The sequence below is a fragment of the Chiloscyllium punctatum genome, chromosome 3 (genome assembly GCF_047496795.1).
Source record: "Chiloscyllium punctatum isolate Juve2018m chromosome 3, sChiPun1.3, whole genome shotgun sequence".
NCBI classification, from domain to species: domain Eukaryota; kingdom Metazoa; phylum Chordata; class Chondrichthyes; order Orectolobiformes; family Hemiscylliidae; genus Chiloscyllium; species Chiloscyllium punctatum.
Genome location: NC_092741.1, coordinates 37,459,486 through 37,485,760, shown reverse-complemented (window position 1 = coordinate 37,485,760; position 26,275 = coordinate 37,459,486). Strand labels below are relative to the sequence as shown.

At 42.2% G+C, this 26,275-nt stretch overlaps 1 protein-coding gene across 1 annotated transcript in view; it reads left to right on the top strand.

Moving 5' to 3' along the window:
• The window catches only part of mrps5 (mitochondrial ribosomal protein S5), a 144,038-nt gene that overhangs the window by 36,551 nt on the left and 81,212 nt on the right, over positions 1 to 26,275 (top strand). Inside the window, exon 5 of the mRNA XM_072551624.1 lies at positions 25,990 to 26,024. Within this exon, the coding sequence (XP_072407725.1) occupies positions 25,990 to 26,024 (35 nt within the window). The remainder of the gene's footprint in view (positions 1 to 25,989; positions 26,025 to 26,275) is intronic.

Genomic DNA, 26,275 nt, shown 5'->3' with positions numbered 1-26,275 from the left:
AAAGTGAGATTTCAAACACTGGTTTTGTAAAAGATAAAGGATCATGAAACAATTTATTTTCTGAAACCCTTGGCAAAGAGCAACAATTTTTATGCAAAACAACATCTACCTAGCTTTACTGACTATATAAATGTTTTCATAACGCATCTGTCAAAAATTCTACAATCACAGAATTGTTATGACATTGGAGGAGGCCATTTGGCCCATCCTTTCTGCACCAGCTTGTTAAGTGAGTATCATTAGCTAGTGCTAATCTCCAGTTATTTTTCTTCCCATACTCTTTTTGTCCAAATAATAATTCAGTGCCCTCTCAAATGTTTCCACTACACATCCAAGCAGTGCATTCCATATCCTAGAATACCATTCCGTGTTCCCTAGATACAGGAGTCATCCCTCTAGCGTGGAAAATTGCCCGTTATTCTTCCTCTTCTATTTCTTTTTAAAAAAGTAAACCTGTGAATTACAGACTAGTTAGCCTTTCGTCTGTGATGGGGAAATAGTTGGAGTCTATAATAAGGATGTAACTGAACAATTTGAAAGTTTTCAGGTAATCGGGAAGAGCCATCATGGATTCGTGACAGGTCTGACAAACCTCATTGAAATTTTGAAAAAAGTGACTAAGGTAATGGACAGGGGTATGTCTATGGATGTTATTTATATGGACTTCCAATAGGCATTTTATCAAGTCCATTAAAAGAAATTGCTAACAAAAATATAAGCCCATGGAATTGAGGGCAGACTACTGACAATGCTGGAAAAGTGGTTGAGTTGCAGGTGAGACAAAATCAAGATAATGGGTAGATTACTCCAATTGGCAGGATTGTTACACTTCCAAGTTTGCTAATGACATAAATTAGGTCATATTGTAGACAATGTAGATGCTCAGTAATTACTTGCTGAGTGAAAATGCTTTTCCTCACTTCAGCTTTGCTTTTGCTGATTACTTTTAAATCTATGCTCTCTTATTCTTGTTCCTTTTATGAGCGGGAACCATTTCTCCTTATTTGCTTTATCAAACCTGCTTGAAAATCTTGATCAGATCTCCTCTTAGCTGCCTTCTCTCTCAGTCCCATCTGCTTCAATCTATTCTGATAACTGAAGTTTCTTATCCATAGAGCCATTCTTGTAGACCAATTCCGTATGGTGTCACCAGTGCATGCTCATCTTCTATATGATGTGATGCCCAGAACTGTAAACAACACTCCAGCTGAGGTCTAACCAGTATCTTATACAGGTTTTGCAGAAGACATCAAATTTGACTGGAAAGGTCTTCAATTAATCAGAAATATTTACTGGAATTGGGAAGCAACAATCCAATGTGAGAATGTTTTCCAATCATCAAATTAAATTTTAAAAAATTCTAAGCTAGGCTGCATTCTGTCTTGTGCTCATTATTCTCTTCTATAGCGAAGGTGTACTTAAAGGAATGGATACAGGAGACAATACCACTAGACCATCGCTTTCCTGATTCACATCACACTACCGACAAGCAATGATCAACTGCAGCAAGAGAGAATGTATCCATTGTCCTTTGACATTCAAGGCTGTCGACATTCAAGGCTGTCAACATTCTGGGGTTACCATTGAAGAAAAACTGGACCAGCTGTATCAAAACTGTGGCTTCAAGAGCAGGAGAGTAACTCACATTATGTCCTTCCAGTGCCCAAGGCACAACTCAGTGTGGTGGAATATTTTCCACTTACCTGGATGGATGCAGTTCCAACAACCCTTGAGACATTTGCCATCATCCAGGACTAAGCAGCCCATTTGGTTTGCATCCTTTGCATTACTTTCAACATTCCCACCCTTCGCCACAGATATACAGTGTGTTCCATCTGCAGATGCAGAAACTCCCAAGGCTCCTTTAACAGCATTTTTGAAATCCACAACCTCTACAGCCTAGAAGGACAGGGGTAGCAGGTCAAGATCAGAGTAGTGCTAGAAAAGCACAGAAGGTCAGGCAGCATCTGAGAAGCAGGAAAATTGACATTTTGGGCAAAAGCCCTGCATCAGGAATCATCAAGAGATAGCAGGTGCCTTGGGAACCACATCAACTGCAAGGGAGTCCTGGAACTCCCTTTCTAACAGCCTCCACGCTCCAAGAATTGCATTGGTGGTTGTGGACCAGACCAAGCCCTCTTCAAACATATCAAGGAGATCACTTAGGCGCTAACTTTTATTTTAGAGGCAGTATAAGGTGCTGTGTAATTTGATTGGTTATTCTACATGGCTTTTAGCAAAATGCCCTTGCATTTTAACTATAGGATAAGAATAAAATTTTAAAAATTGCAATAACTTTTATTGTTCTGTTAACATTTTCAGTAGAGTTAGAGTATTTGACTACTAAACAGCAACTGTTCCAATATAGTAGCATCCCATGAATGCACCCTTGGGCAAAGTCAGTAAAAGAGATTGTGTGGAATGCAATTCTGACAGCGGAGAGAGAGCCCAAGATTTTAGCTGTAGCAGAGAAAGATGTAGCAGGTTCCACAACCAACTTCAAAACACACCAACTACCGAAAGCTGAACTAAAACCTTGGTTCTGCCCATTCATGCTACTTTTTTTCCAACATTTTTTTAAAAAGCGAGGCCTCACTTTTGTTTATTGGCTTGGAGGAGACCACTCTGCAACTGTGGCTCAAAACTTTGCTTCAGAATATAAAAAAACCACAGGACAAAATACATCTCATAAAGCCAACGTATCATTACAGGCTTAAGAAAGTGGATTACCACCTTTTTAGAGTAATGGATGATGGGCAATAAATGATGGCCTTGGCAATGGTGCCTTCATCCCACTAACAAATAACAAGAAAAGTGAATCGTAGCGCATTCGTACAGAGCAAAGGAAGAAAATCGGCTGCTTAAGAAGGATTCTAAGGGTAAGCTAGGTGGAGAAAAGAGCTTTACAAAGTGCAGTCTCAGGCCAAAAGAACAAGAAAACTCTTAAATATTAACAAAAAGAAGCATATGGTGTTCATCAGTCATTATATCTGTGCAAAAATGTTGGAGCTTAATGACCACTGGAAGAATTAATGGAAGTAGAGCAAGAGACTGACAGAAAAGGGAGTATACAGACAGTCTTAACAGTTGACTTCTCTAGAACTATAGTAACATGGCTATGGCTGGAAAGTTTGAAGATCTGTTCTAGCTTGTGCGACACTATATCACATGTAACAAGACCAACAAGTATCATTTGCAACAGTAATACCATATTATTGCTGCCACTGGCAATATTCAACTTGGTAGCTAAACAAGATATTTGTCGTTATTTATTTTCAAAAATAACAATGAAGTTTGCTTTCACTATGTTATTAAGATGGGCGAGTTTGGTGGGAGTAATGGCCTAGTGGTATAATATCTAAAACTATTAATCCAAAGACCCAGGTAATATTTTGGTGACCCAGGTTTGAATCCTACCACGGCAGATGGAAATTTGAATTCAATAAATGTTTGGAATTAGGTGTCTCATGACGACCACAAAACAAACCATTGTTGATTGTCAGGAAAACCCCATCTGGTTCATGAATGTGCTTCAGGAAAAGAAGCTGCCATCCTGACCTGGATTTGGCTAACATAACTGCAGACTCACAGCAATTGATTGACATTTAATTGCCTCTGGACATTTGGGGATGGGTAATAAATGCTGATCTAGCCAGTGACGTCCATATCCCGTGCATTCATTTTTTAAAAAGGTAATAATGCATGATTTCAATAAAAAGGAAAGCTCTGTAGACTGGAAAATAGATTTGTCATTTGTTATAGTGTCTTAGATGACTGCTGAAGTAGAATTTAATACCTCTAGTCTGTAGAATAACTGCACTGATACAGTCAGGTCATGTAATGGGCTGATAAGAACTGATAAGGTCGAATTAGTAGCTGTGGTTTACTTGGATTTTCAGAAGACTTTGGATAAGGTTTCACATAAAAGCTTAGCATGTAAAATTAAAACAAATGGGATTGGGTGTAGTGTACTGACATGGAAGAACAACTGGTTGGCAGGCAGGAAACAGTGTAAGAATAAACAGGCCATTTTCCAAGTGGCAGGCAGGGACTAGAAGGTTAGAACAGGGATCAGTGTGTGGACCACAGTTATTCATAATATGTAATAATTTAGATGAGGGAACTAAATGTAATCCCTCCAAATTTGTAAATGAGACAAAGTTTGGGGGGGGAAGGTGAGCTGTAAGGATTATACAAAGATGCTTCAATGTGATTTGGATAAGTCATGTGGGCAAGTGCATGGCAGATGACACATATTGTAGATGAATATGAGAATACCCATTTGGGTAGCAAAAACAGGAAGGCACATTACTATTTGAATGATGATGGATTTAGAAAGGAGAAAGTGCAATGAGATCCAGTGATCCTTGCACATTTAGTTGCCTGAAGTAAGCAGCAGGTGGTGCAGAAGGCAAATAGTATGAGAGGACTTCATAGTGAGAGGACGTGAGAACAGGAACAGGGATGTCTTCGTGCAATTCTGTGTGGCCTTGGTGAGGCCACACCTGGAATACTGTATGCAATTTGGTTTCCTTTTCTGAAGCAGTGAGTTCTAGCTCAGGAGGGAATGCAACAGAGGTTTACCAGACTGATTCCTGGTTGGCAGATCTGATATATGAATACAGACAGGATCGGTTAGAACTATGTTCACTGGAGTTTAGAAGGATGAGGGAAGATCTCCTAGAATCCTATCAAGTTATAACAGGAGTTAACAGAGTGATGGAGGAAGGATCTTCCCAATGACTAGGGAGTGCAGAACCAGGGGACACAGTCAAAGGATATGGGGTAGGCTATTTAGGACTGAGATGAAGAGAAATTTCTTCACCCAGAGTGATGAGTTTGAGGCATTCTCCACACAGTGGTTGAAGCCAAAGTATTGAAAGGCCTTGAAGAAGATGTTAGATATATTTCTTAGGGCTAAAGGGATCAAAAGTTTAAGGTGAAAATGGGAGCAGGTTACTGATTTGGATTTCAGCCATGATTATGCTGAAATGTGGAGCAGGCTTGGAGGGGCTAATGGCCTGTTCCTTCTCCCATTTTTTATGGTTGTTAAGGCAGAGATTCTAGTGAGCACAATAAGCTTGATACCCCCAGTTTCTGATCAGGTCTTCAAATTTGGAATTGTACTGGTCAGTTCTTTGCCCATTCTTCTAATCTTCAGAAGTGTTGCAATTCTGAAGGAGGTATTTTAACCCATCGTGTCTGCACCAGATCTCCAAATAAGCACCAAGACTTAATGCTATTCTGCATTTAAAGTCATAAAGATGAACAGCACGGAAACAGACCCTTCGGTCCAACCTGTCCATGCCGACCAGATATCCCAACCCAATCTAGACCCACCTGTCAGCACCCGGCTCCTATCCCTCCAAACCCTTACTATTCATATACCCATCCAAATGCCTCTTAAATGTTGCAATTGTACCAGCCTCCACCACTTCCTTTGGCAGTTCATTCCATACAAATACCACCCTCTGCGTGAAAAAGTTGCCCCTTAGGTTTCTTTTATATCTTTCCCCTCTCTCCCTAAGCCTATGCCGTCTAGTTCTGGACTCCCCAACCCCAGGGAAAAGACTTTGTCTATTTATCCTATCCATGTCCCTCATAATTTTGTAAACCTCTATAAAGTCACCCCTCAGCTTCCGACAGACCAGGGATAACAGCCCCAGCCTGTTCAGCCTCTCCTTATAGCTCAAATCCTCCAACCCTGGCAACATCCTTGTAAATCTTTTCTGAGCCCTTTCAAGCTTCACAACATCTTTCCGATAGGAAGGAGACCAGAATTGCATGCAATATTCCAACAGTGGCCTAACCAATGTCCTGTATAGCTGCAACATGACCTCCCAACTCCTGAACTCAATACTCTGACCAATAAAAGAAAGCATACCAAACACCCTCTTCACTATCCTATCTACCTGCGACTCCACTTTCAAGGAGCTATGAACCTGCACTCCGAGATCTCTCTGTTCAGCAACACTCCCTAGGACCTTACCATTAAGTGTATAAGTCCTGCTAAGGTTTGCTTTCCCAAAATGCAGCACCTTGCATTTATCTGAATTAAACTCCATCTGACACTTCTCAGCCCATTGACCCATCTGATCAAGATCCTGTTGTAATCTGAGGTAACCCTCTTCGCTGTCCACTACACCTCAATTTTGGTGTCATCTGCAAACTTACTAACTGTGCCTCTTATGCTCGCATCCAAATCATTTATGTAAATGACACAAAGTAGAGGGCCCAGCACCGATCCTTGTGGCACTCCATTGGTCACAGGCCTCCAATCTGAAAAACAATCCTCCACCACCACCCTCTGTCTTCTACCTTTTGAGTCAGTTCTGTATCCAAATGGCTAGTTCTCTCTTTATTCCGTGAGATCTAACTTTGCTAATCAGTCTCCCATGGGGAACCTTGTCAAATGCCTTACTGAAGTCCATATAGATCACACCTACTGCTCTGCCCTCATCAATCCTCTTTGTTACTTCTTCAAAAAACTCAATCAAGTTTGTGAGACACGATTTCCCATGCACAAAGCCATGTTGGCTATCTCTAATCGCTCCTTGCCTTTCCAAATACATGTACATCCTGTCCCTCAGGATTCCCTCCAACAACTTGCCCACCTCCGACGTCAGGCTCACTGGTCTATAGTTCCTTGGTTTGTCTTACTAGCCTTCTTAAAGAGTGGCACCACTTTAGCCAACCTCCAGTCTTCCGGCACCTCACCTGTGACTATCGAAACAAATATCTCAGCAAGAGGCCCAGCAATCACTTCTCTAGCTTCCCACAGAGTTCTCGGGTACACTTGATCAGGTCCTGGGGATTTATTCACCTTTGTGCATTTCAAGACATCCAGCACTTCCTCCTCTAATATGGACATTTTGCAAGATGTCACCATCTATTTCCATACAGTCTATATCTTCCATATCCTTTTCCACAGCAAATACTGATGCGACATACTCGTTTAGTATCTACCCATTTTCAGTGGTTCCACACAAAGACCGCCTTGCTGATCTTTGAGGGGCCCTATTCTCTCCCTAGTTACCCTTTTGTCCTTAATGTATTTGTAAAAACCCTTTGGATTCTCCTTAATTCTATTTGCCAAAGCTATCTCATGTCCCCTTTTTGCCCTCCTGATTTCCCTCTTAAGTATACTCCTACTTCCTTTATACTCTTCTAAGGATTCACTCGATCTATCCTGTCTATACCTGACATATGCTTCCTTCTTTTTCTTAACCAAACCCTCAATTTCTTTAGTCATCCAGCATTCTCTATACCTACCAGCCTTCCCTTTCACCCTAACAGGAATATACTTTCTCTGGACTCTCATTATCTCATTTCTGAAGGCTTCTCATTTCCAGCCGTCCCTTTACCTGAGAACATCTGCCCCCAATTAGCTTTTGAAAGTTCTTGCCTAGGGGCGGCACAGTAGCTGAGTGGTTAGCACTGCTGCCTCAGGGACCCGAGTTCAATTCCCGCGTCTGGCAACTGTCTGTGTGGAGTTTGCACATTCTCCCTGTGTCTACGTGGGTTTTCTCCGGGTGCTCCTGTTTCCTCCCACAGCCCAAAGATGTGCAGGATAGGTGAATTGGCCGTGCTAAATTGCCTGTAGTGTTAGGTGCATTAGTCAGGGGTGAATGTAAGGAAATGGGTCTGTGTGGGTTGCTCTTCGGAGGGTCAGTGTGGACTTGTTGGGCCGAAGGGACTGTTTCCACACTGTAGGGAATTTAATCTAATCTAAAATCATCAAAATTGGCCTTTCTCCAATTTAGAGCTTCAACATTTAGATCTGGTCTATGCTTTTCCATCACTATTTTAAATCTAATAGAATGATGGTCGCTGGCCCCAAAGTACTCCCCCACTGACACCTCAGTCACCTGTCCTGCCTTATTTCCCTAGAGTAGGTCAAGCTATGCACCTTCTCCGGTAGGTACATCCACATACTGAATCAGAAAATTTTCTTGTACAGACTTTACAAATTCCTCTCCGTCTAAACCCTTAACACTATGGCGGTCCCAGTCGATGTTTGGAAAGTTAAAATCCCCGACCATAACTACCCTATTATTCTTACAGATAGCTGAGATCTCCTTACAAGTTTGTTTCTCAATTTCCCTCTGACTATTGGGGGGGGAGGGGTGGGTCTATAATACAATCCCAATAAGGTAACCATCCCTTTCTTATTTCTCAGTTCCACCCAAATAACTTCCCTGGATGTATTTCCATGAATATCCTCCCTCAGCACAGCTGTAATGCTGTCCCTTATCAAAAACACCACTCCCCCTCCTCTCTTGCCTCCCTTTCTATCCTTCCTGTAGCATTGGTATCCTGGAACATTAAGCTGCCTGTTCTGCCCATCCCTGAGCCATGTTTCTGTAATTGCTATGATATCCCAGTCCCATGTTCCTAACCATGCCCTGAGTTTAGTTAGGCCCCTTGCATTGAAATAAATGCAGTTTAATTTATTAGTCCTACCTTGTCCCTGCCTGCCCTGACTGTTTGACTCTCTTCTGTTCTCAACTGTACTAGTCTCAGATTGATCTATTTCCCTGGATCCAGTAATTGTTGCTTCTGGGATTTAAGGAAATTAGCTCCAAAACCTAAATGCCTCAATAAAGGAGCAGTTGTTCCAAAAAACATTTTGTCCTTATTTCTCCCTTTTTGTTTTGCTTGTTATATTTTCTGACACATGCTCCTTTTTAAGATGACTTTTTCATTCCCTATGTAAAAGATGCTTTATAAATGTGTGCATGTTCTAATTTTCTTGTGTAGTCAGCATTTCAGTTGGAAGGATAAACAGATTTAGCTATGTATTTAGGCACCCTGTTCAGTGTGACAAGAGTAAAGTTGGTGTTACATTTACTTTGCTGATGTTCCTAGCAAATTTAAATAATTTAATTCTGTTCAAAATCTTGAGACCACAATATCATGATTACAACAACTTAGGCTCAGTATGTCTCATGTTGGAATATTATTTATTAGAGAACATGGGAATCTAAATTGATTGAAGGCTTAAGATACTCTAGCATTTGTTTTCCCCCTTAATTTCAGCTTTTTATATTAGTTTGCTTCAGTCATGTCAATCTTAAATTTTTTGCCTTTTGTAAATTGAACGTAATTGAACATGATTCGCTAAGAAGGAAAACCTATGAACAATCATTTCAGTGTGAAGTGCTCCTCCTCATATATTTCTAAACTCCTCCTATTTATTCATTTTCTCACCCATGAAGTTAAGAATTGATTACCATATGTGCCTCTAGGTCATCATTCAGGTGCGTGTGATGTCAAAGGGTGTGGTACTAGAAAAGTACAGCCAGTCAGGCGGCTTCCGAGGAGCAGAACGATTGACATTTCGAGCATGAACCCTTCATCAGAAATGAGGCTTGTAGCCCAGGGGGGCTGGGGGAAGGTAGCTGAGAATGCGATAGGTAGCTGGAGTTGGGGGTGAAGGTGATGGGTTGGAGAGGAGGGTGGAGTGGATGGGGGAGAAGGAAGATGGAGAGGGCAAGAGGGCGGTGCCAAGTTGGGAGGTTGGATCTGGGATAAGGTGGGGGGAGAGGAATTGAGAAATCCACATTGATCTTCTGTGGTTGGAGGGTCTCCAGGCTTTCTTCCTCCAGGCATCTGGTAATAAGGGTTTTGTGATAGAGGAGGCCTAGGACACGCATTTCCTTGGCAGAGTGAGGGAGGAGGGAGAGTTAAAGTGGCGGTGGGGTTGTCCCGGAGATGTTCTCTGAAACGTACCGCAAGTTGACGTCCTGTCTCCCCAGTGTAGAGGAGTCCACATCGAGAGCAACTGGCACAGTACATTACGTTGTGTGAAGTACAGGTAAATCTCTGAAGGATATGGAAGGCTCCTTTGGGGCCTTGGACGGAGGTAAGGGGGAGGTGTGGACACAGGTTTCGCAATTCCTGCAGTGGCAGGGGAAAATGTGGATTTTGCCAGTTTCCTCATTTCTGCTCCCTCCACTTATCCCAGATCTAACCTTCCAACTCAGCACTGCCCTTTTAACCTGTCCTACCTATCCATCTTCCTTCCTAACTATCTGATCTATCACCTTCACCCCCAACTTCATCTACCTACTGGATTCTCAGCTACCTTCCCACCAGCCCCACACCCCCCTCCCATTTATCTCTCAGCCCCCTTGGGTGACAAGACTTATTCCTGATGAAGGGCTTATGCCCGAAACATCCAAAAGTGTGGAGTTCCAAAAGTGTCAGCACTGACACCATTTATAATATAACAAAGGACTACACTGCGAAATGCTGGAAATCTGAAGCACTGGTGATATGGCCCGCTTTCTATTTGTGTTGTTGAGGTTTTCTTGAGCTGGTGATATCACTTCCTGTTCTTTTTCTCGGGGGGTGGTAAATGAGATCCATGTCAATGCGTATGTTGATAGAGTTCCAATTGGAGTGCCATGCTTCTAGGACTTCTCGTACGTGTCTCTGTTTGGTTAGTCCTAGGATGGATATGTTGTTCCAGTCGAAGTGGTGTCCTTCCTCATCTGAATCTAAAGATACTAGTGAGAGTGGGTCATGTCTTTTTGTGGCTAGTTGGTGTTCACGTATCCTGGTGGCTAATTTTCTGCCTGTTTGTCCAATGTAGTGTTTGTTACAGTTCTTGCAAAGTATTTTCTAAATGACACTAGTTTTGCTTGTTGCCTGTATAGGGTCTTTCAAGTTCATTAGCTGCTGTTTTAGTGTGTTGGTGGGTTTGTGGGCTACCATGATTCCAAGGGGTCTGGGTAGTCTGGCAGTCATTTCCAAGATGCCTTTGATGTAGGGGAGAGTGCCTAGGGTTTCTGGACGTGTTTTGTCTGCTTATTGGGTTTGTTGCTGAAAATCAGTGGACTGTGTTCATTGGGTATCTGTTCTTTTTGAATACACTGTATAGGTGATTTTCCTCTGTTCTGCGTAGTTTCTCTGTGCTGCAGTGTGTGGTGGCTCATTGAAATAATGTTCTGATGCAGCTCTGTTTGTGGGTGTTGGGATGATTGCTTCTGAAGTTCAGTACTTGGTCCGTATGTGTTGTTTTCCTGTAGACGCTGGTTTGAAGTTCCCCATTGGCTGTTTGCTTTACTGCACCATCTAGGAATGGCAGTTTGTTGTTTTCTTCCACTTTAGTGGATTTTATGCCGGTAAGGGTATTATTGATTGTCTTGAAGGTTTCCTCTAGTTTGTTTTGTTTAGTGATGGCAAATGTGTCATCCACGTAGCGGATCCAAAGTTTGGGTTGGATGGTTGGCAGAGCTGTTTGTTTGAGTCTCTGCATGAAGCCTAACTCTTCAGCCCATTACTAATTAAAAATCTGTCTATCTGCTCCTTTTAAATTTGCTCAGTGTCCCAGCATCCACCAGTGTGGCAGTGAATTCCACAGATTCACAACCTTTTGAGAGATGTAATTCTTCCTTTTTAAATCTGTTATCTTTTATCCTAAAACTATGACCGCTCATTCTAGATTACCCCTCAAGTGGAAACATAAGAATTAAGAGACTATTCTGCCCTTCAGCATGATCATTTGCGATCTTTACCTCAATACCCCCCCCCCCCCGCCGCCAAACCAGTATTTGGCATCTGTGTCACTTAATTATGTGGTGTGCAAACATCTAATGAACTTACATATGCAAATGTTTGAGTTTCCACAGTCCTCTGGGGTAAAAGAAGTCTTCCCATTTCTCATCAGCTAACTCCAAATCCTAAATGATTTATATTACTGTTTATTCCTGAAATTCAAAGGAAGGTAATGGCCGAAGTGATAATTATCGCTGGATTATTAATCCAGAGACCCATGTAATGTTCTGGGTGCCCAGGTTTGAATCTCACCATGGCTGATGGTGGAATTTGAATTCAATAAAAAATTTGGAATTAAAAGTCTAATGATGATTGTGAAACCATTGTCAATTGCCAGAAATACCCATCTGCTTCACTAATGTCATTTATGGAAGGAAACTGCAATCTTTACCTGGTCTCGAATACATGTGACTCTAGACCCACAACCATCTTAAATGTTTGGCCAATTGGGGATGTGTGCTGGCCTAGCCAATTATGCCCTTATAAATTAAAAGAAAGTGACTTGGGGTAAACAAAGATGCCTTGAAAGTCTCATTGCATTGTCACTTATAGCATATATTAAAATAAATGTTCCAGTGAAATTTACTCTCATTTTCCCAGTGCTGCCTTTTATGTAAGACACTGCGTTCCTTTCATAAACAAGCACACTCTGAAGCCATCCCACATGTCCAACTTGCAGCTGTTTTATAAGACAAATTTCCATAAGGTGAATGGAACTGAATTAGAATCAGGCAATATAGTCAAAATACTTAATTGCGTTTGATCAAAACATTCACATTTTTAATTAGGGTGGTAGAATTATTCCCAAATTAAAGGGATTTAATGAGAATAAATCTCCTGGACCAGATTACGAACATAGAATAGCAAAGGCGATTTGGGGAGGAATGTTGTAAGGCATTGACAATCATCATGAAGGATTTGTTCATTATTGGTGAGATTTAATAAATTGAAACCAAACCAAATATATAATTCTGACCCAAATAACTACAGGCCCATTAGCCCACTGCCAGGAGGTAAAAGAATGGAAACTTCTCATATATAGGCTGGAGGATTACCTGTACAGCAGTAACATTCAAAACCATTTGTGTGCATTTAAGAGACTGTGTCTAGTCTAACACCTTTGAAGATAAAGAAGTTCTTTTGGATTCATTTTCACATCATTTATTTGGAGTTTCAGATAGCTTGTGAGAAACATCTTGTAGGACAGGGATGTTTATGATGGTCCATAGACAGAGGTGGTCACTATTGCAATTAATCTATATAACTATTGATTATCAAGGTAATTTAACAGTGGGCCTCAATTTAAGCTAATACTGATGAACATAATTTGAGCAGGAGATTTGATGAAAGATGTTGATTGCTTTTACAATGATCCATATAGATGGCAAATTAAAAGCTGGTGTTGACATAATAATGAACAATGATGTATAATGTTTTATCATAAATCTACATTGCATTACATTGCAGAGGGGCTTGGAAAAGTACCTGGAAACTGTCAGTTGTAATCTCTCAAAAAAGCATTGGAGATGGTACACAGAAAAGCAATTAGTAGTCTAAAGCAGTGACAAATAATTATGGAAATTCATGCAAAAAGAAAACTAGTAAGGCTGACCTCATCAAGATTGAAGTCTACACACTGATAATTTGAAATCTATTTTTACCCCTCTGAAAAGAAAATGCATTTCCCAAAATGCACATTGCTGATGCTGAAGAACAAGGTTTAACAAAAGGTTGTTTTTTTTTTCATTTAACTTTGTAAATTTCTTTCCTTAAATCTACAAGATGAAATTTTACAGACTTTGGACTGAGGTTCACAAGGTGAGGTTCTGCACTGAAATATAGCCACATGCACAACAGGTCTGTCAGTGAAAATCTGATTTGATTTGTTTTGGAAAGAGGGTAGAATATCCACAAAGACTGATCATGTGGATGTTTTAAACAACTGAATTTAGGGAATAGTGCACATAAAGTATTTTGTTTTGGATCAAGTGTATCAGTAAGTGTTTGTAGTGATAAGAACCAGGTAGATTTCATTGACTGAGATCCTTGATTGGGGTTATTAACCTGGGCCAAACAGGGACACCTGGCTGACAGGCACAAAATATAGGAAATTCACAGATAACCTGGCCTCCACCTTTTGCATCTGCTATTGAAAAAGGGCCAGCCTTTGAAATGGTACCCAAGAAATAGCCTTTAGGGAAGTGAATAAGCAGTTATTGTCATCTAAGGTGTTGGCCCACTATGATCCCAGGTGTGAGGTGGTGCTGACATGCAATACGGTATCAGTTGTGTCGGTTCACCAGTGGCCCTATGGAGAGGAATGCCCAATAGCATATGCTTCCTGGATTTTGGCTGATGCCAAATGCAAATACGCTCAGATTTGGCGCTCCCCTTTGGTGTGAAGTAGTTCCACCAATACCTTTTACAAACACAAATTTGTGATAGCAACAGACCACAAACCCCTCTTAGGGCTACCTAACGAAGACAAGGCTATGTCAAATTTAGCCGCCACAAGAACGGCAATGCCAGCCACATGTCTTCTCTAAGTGAGAGAAACCGCTTACTTCAGATGAGTTTTTGTGGAAGAACCAAGGAAGTGGCCCAGCAGGGGTACGAGGCGAGGTGGACATGTGGTCAGATTCTATGACCTGTGAAGTTCAGGTCTGTGAGGTAGTTCTGGACAAAAATGTGAATCACCTGAAAGCTGCTACCACACAAACTGGCCTGGAGCAAACAATACCGGACCCCTCTGAACAGACAGACAGGCTGTCAGAAAATGTGAGTTCTCCCCCTCCGTTTAGCAACATGGAAACCTCAGAGACTGAATGCAGCTTCGGTATTGTTAGCCAGATGAAAAGGAACAAACTGTCTTGAGACAAGCCAGGCTGTAGTCCGGTACACACCGCCTGTGTCGGAGTCCGAGTCAGAGGAATTGGACCTGAGGCAAAAATGTCCTAGTAGAGCCTACAAGAGAAAGTACAGGTCTACATCTCCAGACTTAGTGGGGGAGGAATGTCATGACTGGAACCAGGGCAGGCTGAATTCATTGACTGAAATGCTTGACTGGGGTTGTCAATCTGTGCCAATCAGGGATCCCTGGCTGACAGAGATAAACAGGAGAGTCTAAACAGGAGTGTCAGAGGTTCTTAAAAAAAAATGGGAGAGTCAGAGACTCTCCTCATTCTCGGGACTGATTTTAAGCTGGCCAGTCAGAGCCCATGTACTGTGCACATGTAAGTAAAGGATAACTTGGTGATGGGATACCAGCCTCTGTGTAGTTATTTCAGTATTGCTTCACATTCAGCCAGAAAATCTGAAGATGTGCCTTGAAATTAATATAAATTTAGTACAGATTTGAAGAATAATTTCCACTTAAATGTTTCAATTAATGTGATGAGCAAAAACAACACCCATTCAAGATGTTAAAAGTGGAGTTGGATGCTAAGAAAGGTAGTGTTGGAGGAGGAATAAATTTCAGAGGATTGTAGCACGTTTTTAAATCTTTGAGCAAGCACGATTTGAACTTGGACCTCCCAGGTTCAGAGCAAAGAACATAACCACAGTGCCATAACAGCCTATTCCAGAACATTTAATCAAAGTAGGCCAAACCATTTGCAGCTGATTCATCAATGACCATCCTCCTTCATTAAGTCAGATGTGAGAATATTTGCTGTTTGTCCAATATTCAGCACTACTTGCAGCCCCTCACACTGATGCAGACCGTGCCCTCATGGGAAAACCTTGGCAGCATTCCGGGTGGGATGATAAATGGCAATTAACATTTGCAAGCATCAGACAATGAACATCCCTGACTAGAGTGAATCTAACCATCACCCCTCAACATTCAAAGGCATTACAATTATGGAGTCTCTTATTATCAATCTTGTGGGAAGTGACCAATGAAAATTTTGATTTGTTTTGATCTGAAGTGGAAACTGAACTGGAGAAGCTATATAAGAACTGTAGCTGAAAGAGCAGGTCATGGATTGGAAATTCTGCACTGTCCATGTCTCCTCCTGACTGCTAAAAACCATCCACCATCTACACGAGTTTAGAGTGTGATGGAATACTGTCCACTTACATGGAGGAAGCAGGAGCTTTCTAAAGAAGCTCTATCCAGCAAAAAGCAGATTGGCATCCCACCAATCACCTTAAAAATCATCAGTGTTCAGTGATAGTTTTGTGCACCATATAAAAGGCGCACTGCAGCAACACGCCCAAGGTTTCTTTGAAAGTCCAGACACACATTCCACCACTGTAAAGGACAAGGGGAACAGACATCTGGAAGGCCGTGAGCTGCCGTACTCCTTCAAATCTCAGACTCTATTTAGGATGATATCGCCATTCCTTCATTGCCACTGGGGTCAACCCTTGAACTCAATAATGGCCCTATAGGTCTACCTGCATGTTAGAGACAATGGGGGTTCAAGAAAATGGCTCAATACAGCCTGCTCAAGAATAATTGGGCTGAGCAAAAATGCTGGCACCTCCAGTGATGCTAATGGACCAGGAACGATTAAAGTAAAATCATTAATATGCACTTCACATTTTCTGGGTTTGTTTTTAACTTAGGGTGATCATTTTAAAAACTAACCTGGGATTTTTCTTTTTATTTAGGCTTGTGTCATGTGTGTTGCTGGCTGGGCATTTGTTGCTGTCCCTGATTGCCCTTGAGAATGTATTCTGAGTTATCTTTAACTGCAGTTTATGTGCTGTAGTTAGACCCACAATGCTATTAGGGAGGTCAGAGTTTGGAAGATGCTGTCTGAGGAGCTTGGTTGAATTTTGCAATGCATCTTGTAAATCGTATGCATATCTGTAAAAAAACAATCATCCAGAGCCCTTTTAAAGTATCAGCAGAAACTGCAAGCTTTTGAAATTTTCTTTTATTTGAAAAGAAAACAAAATTTTGCAATTGCCAGAACAGATCATGGAGCAAGAGCTGTTAATGAGCAATGTTTTCCCTGAGGTAGCTGCTTCAACAGTCAATTGGATAATTGGACTCTCAGCAAAGATGTGTAATGAGTCTTGTTGAAGTTACTTTCGTGTAGTACTTTACCTGATCATTACAACAGAGCACTCTGGATCTGTCTTTCAGATCTACCTGTTAACCTGAGCCTGTGGTTCCTAGTGCTGCTGTTCAAATTCTGGAGGTTGTCACCCTGCGGTAGGAAGGATATTGTTAAATTGGAGATGGTTCAGAAAAGATTTACCAGGATATTGCCAAAATTGGAGGATTTGAGTTAGGAGAGACTGAATAGGCTGGGACATTTTTCATTTCAATGTAGGAGGTTGACAGGTGACCTTATAGCGGTCTATAAAATCATGAGCGGCAAAGGTAAGGTCATATTTTAAAGGTAAGAGGAGAAGGATTTAGAAGGCACTTGAGGGGCAACTTATTCACACAGGGTGGTTCATATATAGAATGAAGTGCCAGAGGAAGTGGTAGATGCAGATACAGTTACAACATTTAAAAAACATATGGAGAGGTACATGAAAAGGAAAGCTTTAAAGGGATACAGTCCAACGATGGCAAATGGGACTAGTTTAATTTGGGAATCTTGGTCCCTGCGGACGAGTTGGGACCAAAGGGTCTGTTTCCATGCTGAATGACTCTAAATGCCTGGCCATAATCTCCTTAATAACAGCTTCTAAGGTGTCTCTTTTTTTTTAGCTAGGATGTTAAGCTAACCAACATTTAGTTTCCTGATTGCTGTTCAATGTCTTTTTGAATAAAGTAGCTGAACTCATGATTTTTCCATCCGACTGAAGCCATCCTTGAATCTGGGCACTTGTGGAAAATTAAGGCCAGTCCATGAACCATTAGTGGCTACTTCCATCAGGACCTGGGAATAGTCAGACTAACGCTCCAATTCAGTACCAATCCTCTGGTAATTTTTGAGTGTGTCCAAACCATTTCCTGATTTGCAATCTTTTTATTCATTCATAAGATGAGAGTATCACTGGCTGGCCAGTATTCATTGCCCATCCCTGGTTGCCCTTGAGAAGGTGGTGGTGAGCTACTGCCATTCAGCTGTATGTTGACCCACAATGTTGTTACAGAGGGAATTTGAAGATTTGACAGAGTGCCACTGAAGGGCCAATAATATATTTCCAAGTCAGGATGGTGAGTGGCTTGGAGGGAAAACTTGCAGAAAGTTGTTTTCTATGTATCTGCTGCCCTTGTCTTGCTAGATGGAAGTAATCATGGTTTGGTAGGTGCAGTCTAAGAATCTTTGGCAGATTTCTGCAGTGGGTGTTGTAGATAGTATACAGTACTGTTATAGTGAGAGGGTATGGTTGTCAGTCTGGTGCCAATCAGGTGAGCTGCTTTGCCCTGGATGGTGTCAAGCTTCTTGAGTTTTATTGGAGCTGCAGTCATCCAGGCAAGAGGGGAGTATTCCATCACACTCCTGATTTGTGCCTTGGGGAGATGAACAGACCTTGGGGAGACAGGAGGTGTTACTCGCTGCAGTATGTTAGCGTGTGACCGGCTCTTGTAGCCAATGTTTAGGTGGGGAGTCCAGTTCAGTTTCTAGTCATTTGGAACCCCAAGTATGTTGTTAGTGGAGGATTCGGTGATGGTAACACCATGTAATATCAAAGGGTGAAAGTTAGTTTGTCTCTTATTGGAGATGGTTATTGCATGACCTTTTGTGTGGTGTGAATATTACTTGCCACTTGTCGGCCTAAACCTGGACGTTGCCCACATGTTGTTGCATTTGAACACGGATTGCTTCTATCTGAGTCGTCGCAAATGGTGGTGAGCATTGTAGAATCATCAGCAAATGCCCCACGTTGAGGGAACGTCATTGATGAAACAGCAGAAGGTGGTTGAGCCTAGGACGCTACCCTGCTGCAAATATCCTGAAGCTGAGCTGACTGATCTCCAACAACCCACAACCATCTTCCTATGTGCCAGGTATGACTCCAACCAGCAGAGAGTTTGCCTCCTGATACCCATTGATTCCAATTTTGCCAGAACTCCTTGATACCATATTCAATCGAATGTGGCCATGATGTCAAGGGTTGTCACTGTCGCGTTCACCTCACAATTTTGCAATTTTTGAGATGTTCATTGTATCCTGTAAGTGAATACTACAAAATATCTATTCAGTTGATCAGCCATTTCCTTTTTTTTTCCATTATTAATTCCTCAGTTTCCCTTTCCGTAGGATCAACATTTCCTTTAACTTTTTTATTTATAAAAATATTAGAATCATAGAATCCCTACAGTGCAGAAGAGGCCATTCGGCCCGTTGAGTCACCGGTCTTCTGAAGAACGTCCCACCCAGTCCCAGTGCCCTGCTCCCCTTCCCGTAACTCCGTGTTTTCCACCAATCCCACATCTTTGGACTGTGAAGGAAACCGGAGTAGCTGGAGAAAAGAGTCGAGAGTGTACTGCTGAAAAAGCACAGCATCTTGGGCAGCATCCGAGGAGCAGGAGAATCGACATTTCAGGCATAAGCCCTTCATCAGGAATGAGGCTTGTGGGCCTGTGGGCTGAGATAAAGTGCCCCCCATTTTATCTCTCGGCCCAGAAGCCCCATTCCTGATGAAGGGATTATGCCCGAAACGTCGATTTCCTCTGCTCCTCGGATGCTGCCTGAGCTGCTGTGCTTTTCCCAGCATCTGCAATCCTCACTTTCTCCTAACTGGGAAAAACCCAGGCCAACAAGAGAATGTGCAAACCCCACACAGACGATTACCCAAGGCTAAAATCAAACCTGGTCCCCTGGCGCTAAGCCAGCAGTGCTACCACTGAGCCAGCGTGCACAAATAAGGATTTCTATAGATAGTTATTTTTAGCTAACCTTCTTTGTAAGTCACTTTTCCCCTCCTGTTTATTATGTCGTTCTGTACATATTTTTATACTCTAACCAATCTGCTGACCTGCCACACATCTTCATGCAATTAAGAAATTTTACTTTTAGATAACTATTGATTGTGAACATTTTGGGAATGTAGCTGTTCCTTGTATTCTGAAATATCCCCTTAAATATCTGCTCTGCATCTCTATATATGCTTTATCATAATTTGCCCATTTAGTATGCCCATTTTGCCCATATTTGCTTCTTGTAAGTTTCTAACATACAACAAACTGTTCTATTAACCGTCACCAGTGGGACCAAGAATGTGCCAGTTGATCAAATATTCCAGATAAGAGGTCCATGTAATCAATGTAGAAACACATAGTAAGTAGTAGAAACGTAATGCAGGGGATATGCAAATCACTTATACCTTTATTTACAGTTTAAATAATAATGCAGAGTTGCCTTAAATCAAACTTAACGGCAGAGAGCCTTCTCACTTGCACTGTCAACTAACTACTCAGACATCGCGGTAGATTGTGGTATTTGAGGAGGGATTGACTCAGTTGAATCAAGTGTTGATATTTCATGTGATCAGTCACTTGAACAAGAAGTGTATCTACGTTGAGAAAAATAAATTAGAACTACAATAATTGGGCAGCATAATACTGTAAGCTCCATGGTATTTGAGGTATATGATCTTTGTCGGTTCATTGCGGCTGCCGGTTAAAACAAAGTTTGCTGTACTATCTTAAACTGAATATAAAATTCAATCATACTATGATTACTGCTATTAGGGATGCCTTTCTTATTAAATAACTTATTTGACCCTATCTTGTTGCATAGAGAACTTGAGTAAAGCAAATCTTAGCAGGACTTATACACTGGAAATACGCAGCAGGCCAGGCAGCATTCGAGGAGCAGGAGAATCCGACATTTCAGGCGTAAGCCCTTCTTCAGGCTTATGCCCGAAACGTCGATTCTCCTGCTCCTCGGATGCTGCTTGATCTGCGTTTTTCCAGCACCACACTTTTCAACTCCGGTGTCCAGCATCTGCAGTCCTCACTTTCTCCTAGGACTTATACACTTAATGGTAAGGTCCGAGGGAGTGTTGCTGAACAAAGAGACAGACCTTGGAGTGCAGGTTCATAGCTCCTTGAAATTGGAGTCGCAGTTAGGATAGTGAAGAAGGCGTTTGGTATGCTTTCCTTTATTGGTCAGAGTATTGAGTACAGGAGTTGGGATGTCATGACTATGACTCTATAGTCTGTTCTCTGAAGCAAAATAAAGAAATGCAGATTCTGGAACTCTGCAACAAAACAGAAATTGCTGGTGAAACTCAACATCTGTGGGGAGAAAGGACTCTTCTTCAGAAGAGTCACCGAACTCTGTGTTAACCCTGCCTTCTCATCTACTGAGATCTGCTGAGTTTTGCCAACAATTTTGTTTAGTAGTCTGTTCTCTGGTTGGCTTTAGAGCATGCTGTTCTAAGAGTATGTGCTTGTGTATGTTGAATATCCTTGTTTCGTTCTCGTTGAGCATACAGCTTTACTGCATCAAGTAACAATTTAAATCATAGGCTACTGGTTGTCCTTGAATCAAAAATTGTTTTTTAATTCTGATATTGGAGTAATGGATGCACGATAATGTAACGCTTTATGGGACCTGGTTCCCAAAAATAAAGTGACTTCTCACTGATGTACTGATCAACGAGATGGCATCCGCAGTTTGACATTCGTAAAGTACACTTTCAGTTTATGTTGATCTTTCCATAATGGAAGCTATAAATGTGACATCCACACAATGGAGAAATATGAAGCAAGAAAGGAAGAAAACAAAGCAAAAACAAAACTAATATGGTAGGGAAAATGCCAAGTGCCTTTGAAAATTTTGCTGGGTATAACCTTTCTGAGAAATTGTTAATAAATTGCTGTAGAGTCATGAAAACAAAGAGCACATCAATATGTACATCTAGTTTGTTGCATTATCATCTTCATAATGGTGAACATACTGATTCAACATTGATAATTCATCCCTGGATCGATATTGCATTAAGGTTTCATGTTGATAGGGGATACTAACAGACTGATGCACGAAAGAAGAGATTGATCGATAACTGGCAATCTGTCTATTATGTTGACATAGTTTTGCATTAATCAACATTGAGTAATGTTATCCTGTGATACTTAAGAGAAAATCCTTAGTATGATATTGAACAAATAATTTCACTTGTAACATGAACTGCAAAAAAAATCTAACAGTGGATCCATGGAATCTACTCATATGATTTTTTTTTCGAGGGAACAACATGAATCAAATGCCAAGGTTTTTAATTTGTGAATCGACGTTTTGGGCATGAGCCCTTCTTCAGGAATGAGGAAAGTGTGTCCAGCAGGCTAAGATAAAATGTAGGGAGGAGGGACTTGGGGGAGGGGCGTTGGGAATGCGATAGATGGAAGGAGGTCATGGTAAGGGTGATAGGCCTGAGTGGGGGTGGGGCGGAGAGGTCAGGAAAGGAGATCGCAGGTTAGGAAGGCGGTGCTGGGTTCGAGGGATTTAACTGAGACAAGGTGGGGGGAGTAAATGTCCGTGTTGGAGACGATCCAGGTGAATTTGAGGTCGGGGTGGAAGGTGTTGGTAAAGTGGATGAACTATTCAACCTCCTCGTGGGAGCACGAGGCGGTTGAATCGGCGCTGTCTCATGCTCTCACGAGGAGGTTGAACAGTTCATCCACTTTACCAACACCTTCCACCCAGACCGTCTCAGACTCCTCCCTCCCCTTCCTAGACCTTTCCATTTCTATCTCTGGCGACCGAATCAACACGGACATTTACTTTAAACCGACCGACTCCCACAGCTACCTAGACTACACCTACTCCCACCCTGCCTCCTGTAAAAATGCCATCCCACATTCCCAATTCCTTCATCTCCGCCGCATCTGCTCCCAGGAGGACCAGTTCCAATACCATACAACCCAGATGGCCTCCTCCTTCAAAGACCGCAATTTCCCCCCAGACGTGATCAACGATGACCTCCAGCGCATCTCCTCCACTTCCCGTTCCTCCGCCCTTGAGCCCCGCCCCTCCAACCACTACCAGGACAGAACCACACTGGTCTTCACCTACCACCCCACCAACCTCCATATACAGCGTATCATCCGCTGTCATTTCCGCCACCTCCAAACGGACCCCACCACCAGGGATATATTTCCCTCTCGTCCTCTATCAGCGTTCCGAAAAGACCACTCCCTCCGTGACTCCCTCGTCAGGTCCACACCCCCCACCAACCCAACCTCCACTCCTGGCACCTTCCCCGGCAACCGCAAGAAATGCAAAAGTTGTGACCACACCTCCCCCCTCACTTCCCTCCAAGGTCCCAAGGTATACTTCCATATCCGACACAAATTCACCTGCACCTCCACACACATTATTTATTGATCCGCTGCACCCGATGTGGCCTCCTTTATATTGGGGAGACAGGCCTCCTACTTGTGGAACATTTCAGAGAACACCTCTGAGACACCCGGACCAACCAACCCAACCACCCCTTGGATCAACACTTCAACTCCCCTTCCCACTCCACCAAGGACATGCAGGTCCTTGGACTCCTCCATCACCAGACCATAGCAACACGACGGTTGGAGGAAGAATGCCTCATCTTCCGCTTAGGAACCCTCCAACCACCCCCCACCCCCCACCTTGTCTCCGTCAAATCCCTCGAACTCAGCACCGCCTTCCTAACGTGAAATCTTCTTCCTGACCTCTCCACCCCCACCCCCACTCCGGCCTATCACCCTCGCCTTGACCTCCTTCCACCTATCGCATTTCCAACGCCCCTTCCCCAAGTCCCTCCTCCCTACCTTTTATCTTAGCCTGCTGGACACACTTTCCTCATTCCTGAAGAAGGGCTCATGCCCGAAACATCGATTCTCCCTCTCCTTGGATGCTGCCTGACCTGCTGTGCTTTTCCAGGAACACATTTTCAGCTCTGATCTCCAGCATCTGCAGTCCTCACTTTCTCCTTTTTAATTTGTGAGGCAAACTTGAAATTTTCTTTTCAAAACCTCGGCAAAGTGGGGATTATTTACGGTAGTACAAAATCAGCGCACAACCATGGTCAAGAAATGAAGTAAGAGATTGGCACACGGGGCGCACAAGCATGTAATGAAAGGCAGAGGTCCAGTTGACTAAAAGAGGACTAAAGAAACAACCAGTGAAGTGGCACAAAGAATTTATTAAGAGGTGCCAAGAGACATGAAAGAATGAAACCTGCACACAATATTGAAATTATCAGCAAATATTGTGATGAAATTTCTCAATCCCTGAACGATAAGGTCAATGGTAAGAAAGCTGGGGAAAATATGACCAAACACGAGATTCTCAGTTTTGAGGAAGAGTCCAATTTTGCAAATAATGTTTGAGCAATTAGATGATCATCTTGCAAGTGATCAGGTGAGGAGTTTATTTCCATCCACTAACATCTCCCATTGCCTGATCTTGCCTCACTTATATTGCAATGTGCAAGGAAATTCTGGTGATTAATTGCCAACATGAAAGTCTGAGTGGGTATCTGGCAGCTGCAACTCTTTGACATCTTCTGGTATTCACTTTTTCACATTTCAAACTACTCTGGGCACACTCCAGGGGCTGCAAAGCCTGCATCTTCTATCCAGAGGTTGGCATCAGATAAGCATCAATCATGGCACATCTTCAACTCACTCATAATATCAATTTTGTATTAGGAGTCTGATAAATGACTCTTCATTGGAACATTGGACTTGTTAACTTTTTTTCTGTCATGTTTCTGCCATCTGACATGCTGAAGTTCTCCAATACTTTGATTTTATTTTAGATTTCCAGCATCTACAGTATTTCACTCTGTGCTTCTCGTCCTTGTTTAGGAAATTAAAAATGGCTATCACCAAACCTGGAGTGCATGATATAAGTTTTTTAAACTGAGTGAGTTCTAAACATAAACAATGTGAACCCAAGTTAATGCACCTGTAATAACAGAATGTTGGGTGTGAACCTCTTGCTTTGACCAACTAGATTGACCATACGTCCTGGCCACTAGTGATCTTGACCATGTTGTTGAACGTGGCAGATCAATCCGAGTGGCTATTAAGCAGCAGTAAAATCAGGTAAGCTGAGAGGTTTCACCCAAGTTCCTCAATTTGCCAACAGATTCCAAAGTCTTAGAGTCTTAGAATGTCTTGATGCTTCTTCTGGCTACTGTCATCATTCTGCCTCCTTGTGAAGCAGGGGCACCTGGAATGAGGTTAAGGTCCCAATTTCTTTTGTATCCCAGCCACTAGTGCTGAGCAACCAATGGTTATTGTGATGGAGTACATAACTGTATATATCCTGCAAATACTGTGCACTGGACCTGGCTGTCCATGGAGACAGAGCAAGGATTGAGCAAGGATTCTCTCTCTGTTGGGTGTAAGTGGACAAATGTCAGGCACCCACCACCTGTCTCTGCTCTGTATTGTGCTTGGTTTTCTCTTGGACTGTGGCAAGGATTTTGAGTGGGATGAGTGGCTGGGTGCATTTGGGAGAAAGATGGGAAAGTGTGCTGAGTGATTTGATTGAGTAGGAAGCGCAAAGGGCAGGAAGGGTTAGTTGTCTGGGGAGGATGAAGTGATGAGAGCCAGTGGGGGAAGTTGTTGACCATGGACCTTGGGAGGTGGTCTAGTGGCAGAGTTAATGTCAATGTGAGCTCATAGACAAAAGATGGTGGCACTTAGCCTTGCAGAATGCCCATGGTAATAAATCTTCTTAGTGTTGCTAAGCATTTCCCTGGGCCGTGGAAAGAATTCTGATCCTGTTGGCAACTTCAGCCCAGGCTAGCAATATCTGGTCCCTCTGGCAGTCCTGAGAAAAGAGGACGGATTCCTGTTGTCATGCTCCCCGTCCGGCATGACCATGGTCCCTATCAGAAAAGCGAAGCGTAAGCTTGCCTTTATTAGCCAATTTGGGGGGCAGCTGTTCCCACTTTGAAATTGTGAAGGATTCTTCCTGGCTTGCACCTTTGAACTGTGCTTTAAATATGGAGTTGACCGTGGGAAACTCAAAGTCCTGGCAGTGGCAGTCCCTCTGCCACTGATGAACACAAGGTAGTGGCGAGAGTAGTATCGTAGGGACAGAGGTGATGAGGTAAGCTGCATAAAGTCCCATGAGAAAGTTCAGTGGAGCTCATGGAGAGAAACCCTTTGATACTCCCGAAATCGACAAAGTACATTGTTTTAAGTATATTGATAATGAAGGCAAAATAAGAATGGAAGATTAAATTGCAGACTGATTAAGAGTGTATTCTATCTGATTTTTTTTAGATAAAAAGAGTCTAATATTAGCAGGGGAAATGAAACTTTAACTCATACATCTCAATAGTTTAATGCAAAATTGACTTTAGATTATAATTTTATAATCAAATTCATTTCTTCATTTGCAGTGTAATCTAAAACCTTTAGATAGTCAGTGCAAAGAGACTGGTTCTTGTGAACTGTCAGCAGTCAAGACATTTTAATTTGAATTAACCTAACATTGAGTAATTTGATTGTGTTATCAAGAAGCTCATTGAAGTGAAAGTTGCCATTTCTTTTTCTTTTACTTACAGAAACTTATGAAGATTTTGACTCCAGAGTGATTGAGGTAAGAATTGTTGAATTAATGAACTAATACACCTAAGCCTTTTTTTCAGTTGTGACACTGAAGTTGGGCAGATGTAATATTTTTGCCCTTTAGTCTGTTTGACCATAAACAAAGTTTCTTATAAACTAGTGAGCAGATTTCTTGAAACCTGATAGTATGGCCTGAGGGAGGATAGATTAATTTTTGGAGGGATGTGTGTGCAGAACCTAGAGTTTTTGTAAAGATCTTCTCGCTTTGGTACAAAGGCCAAA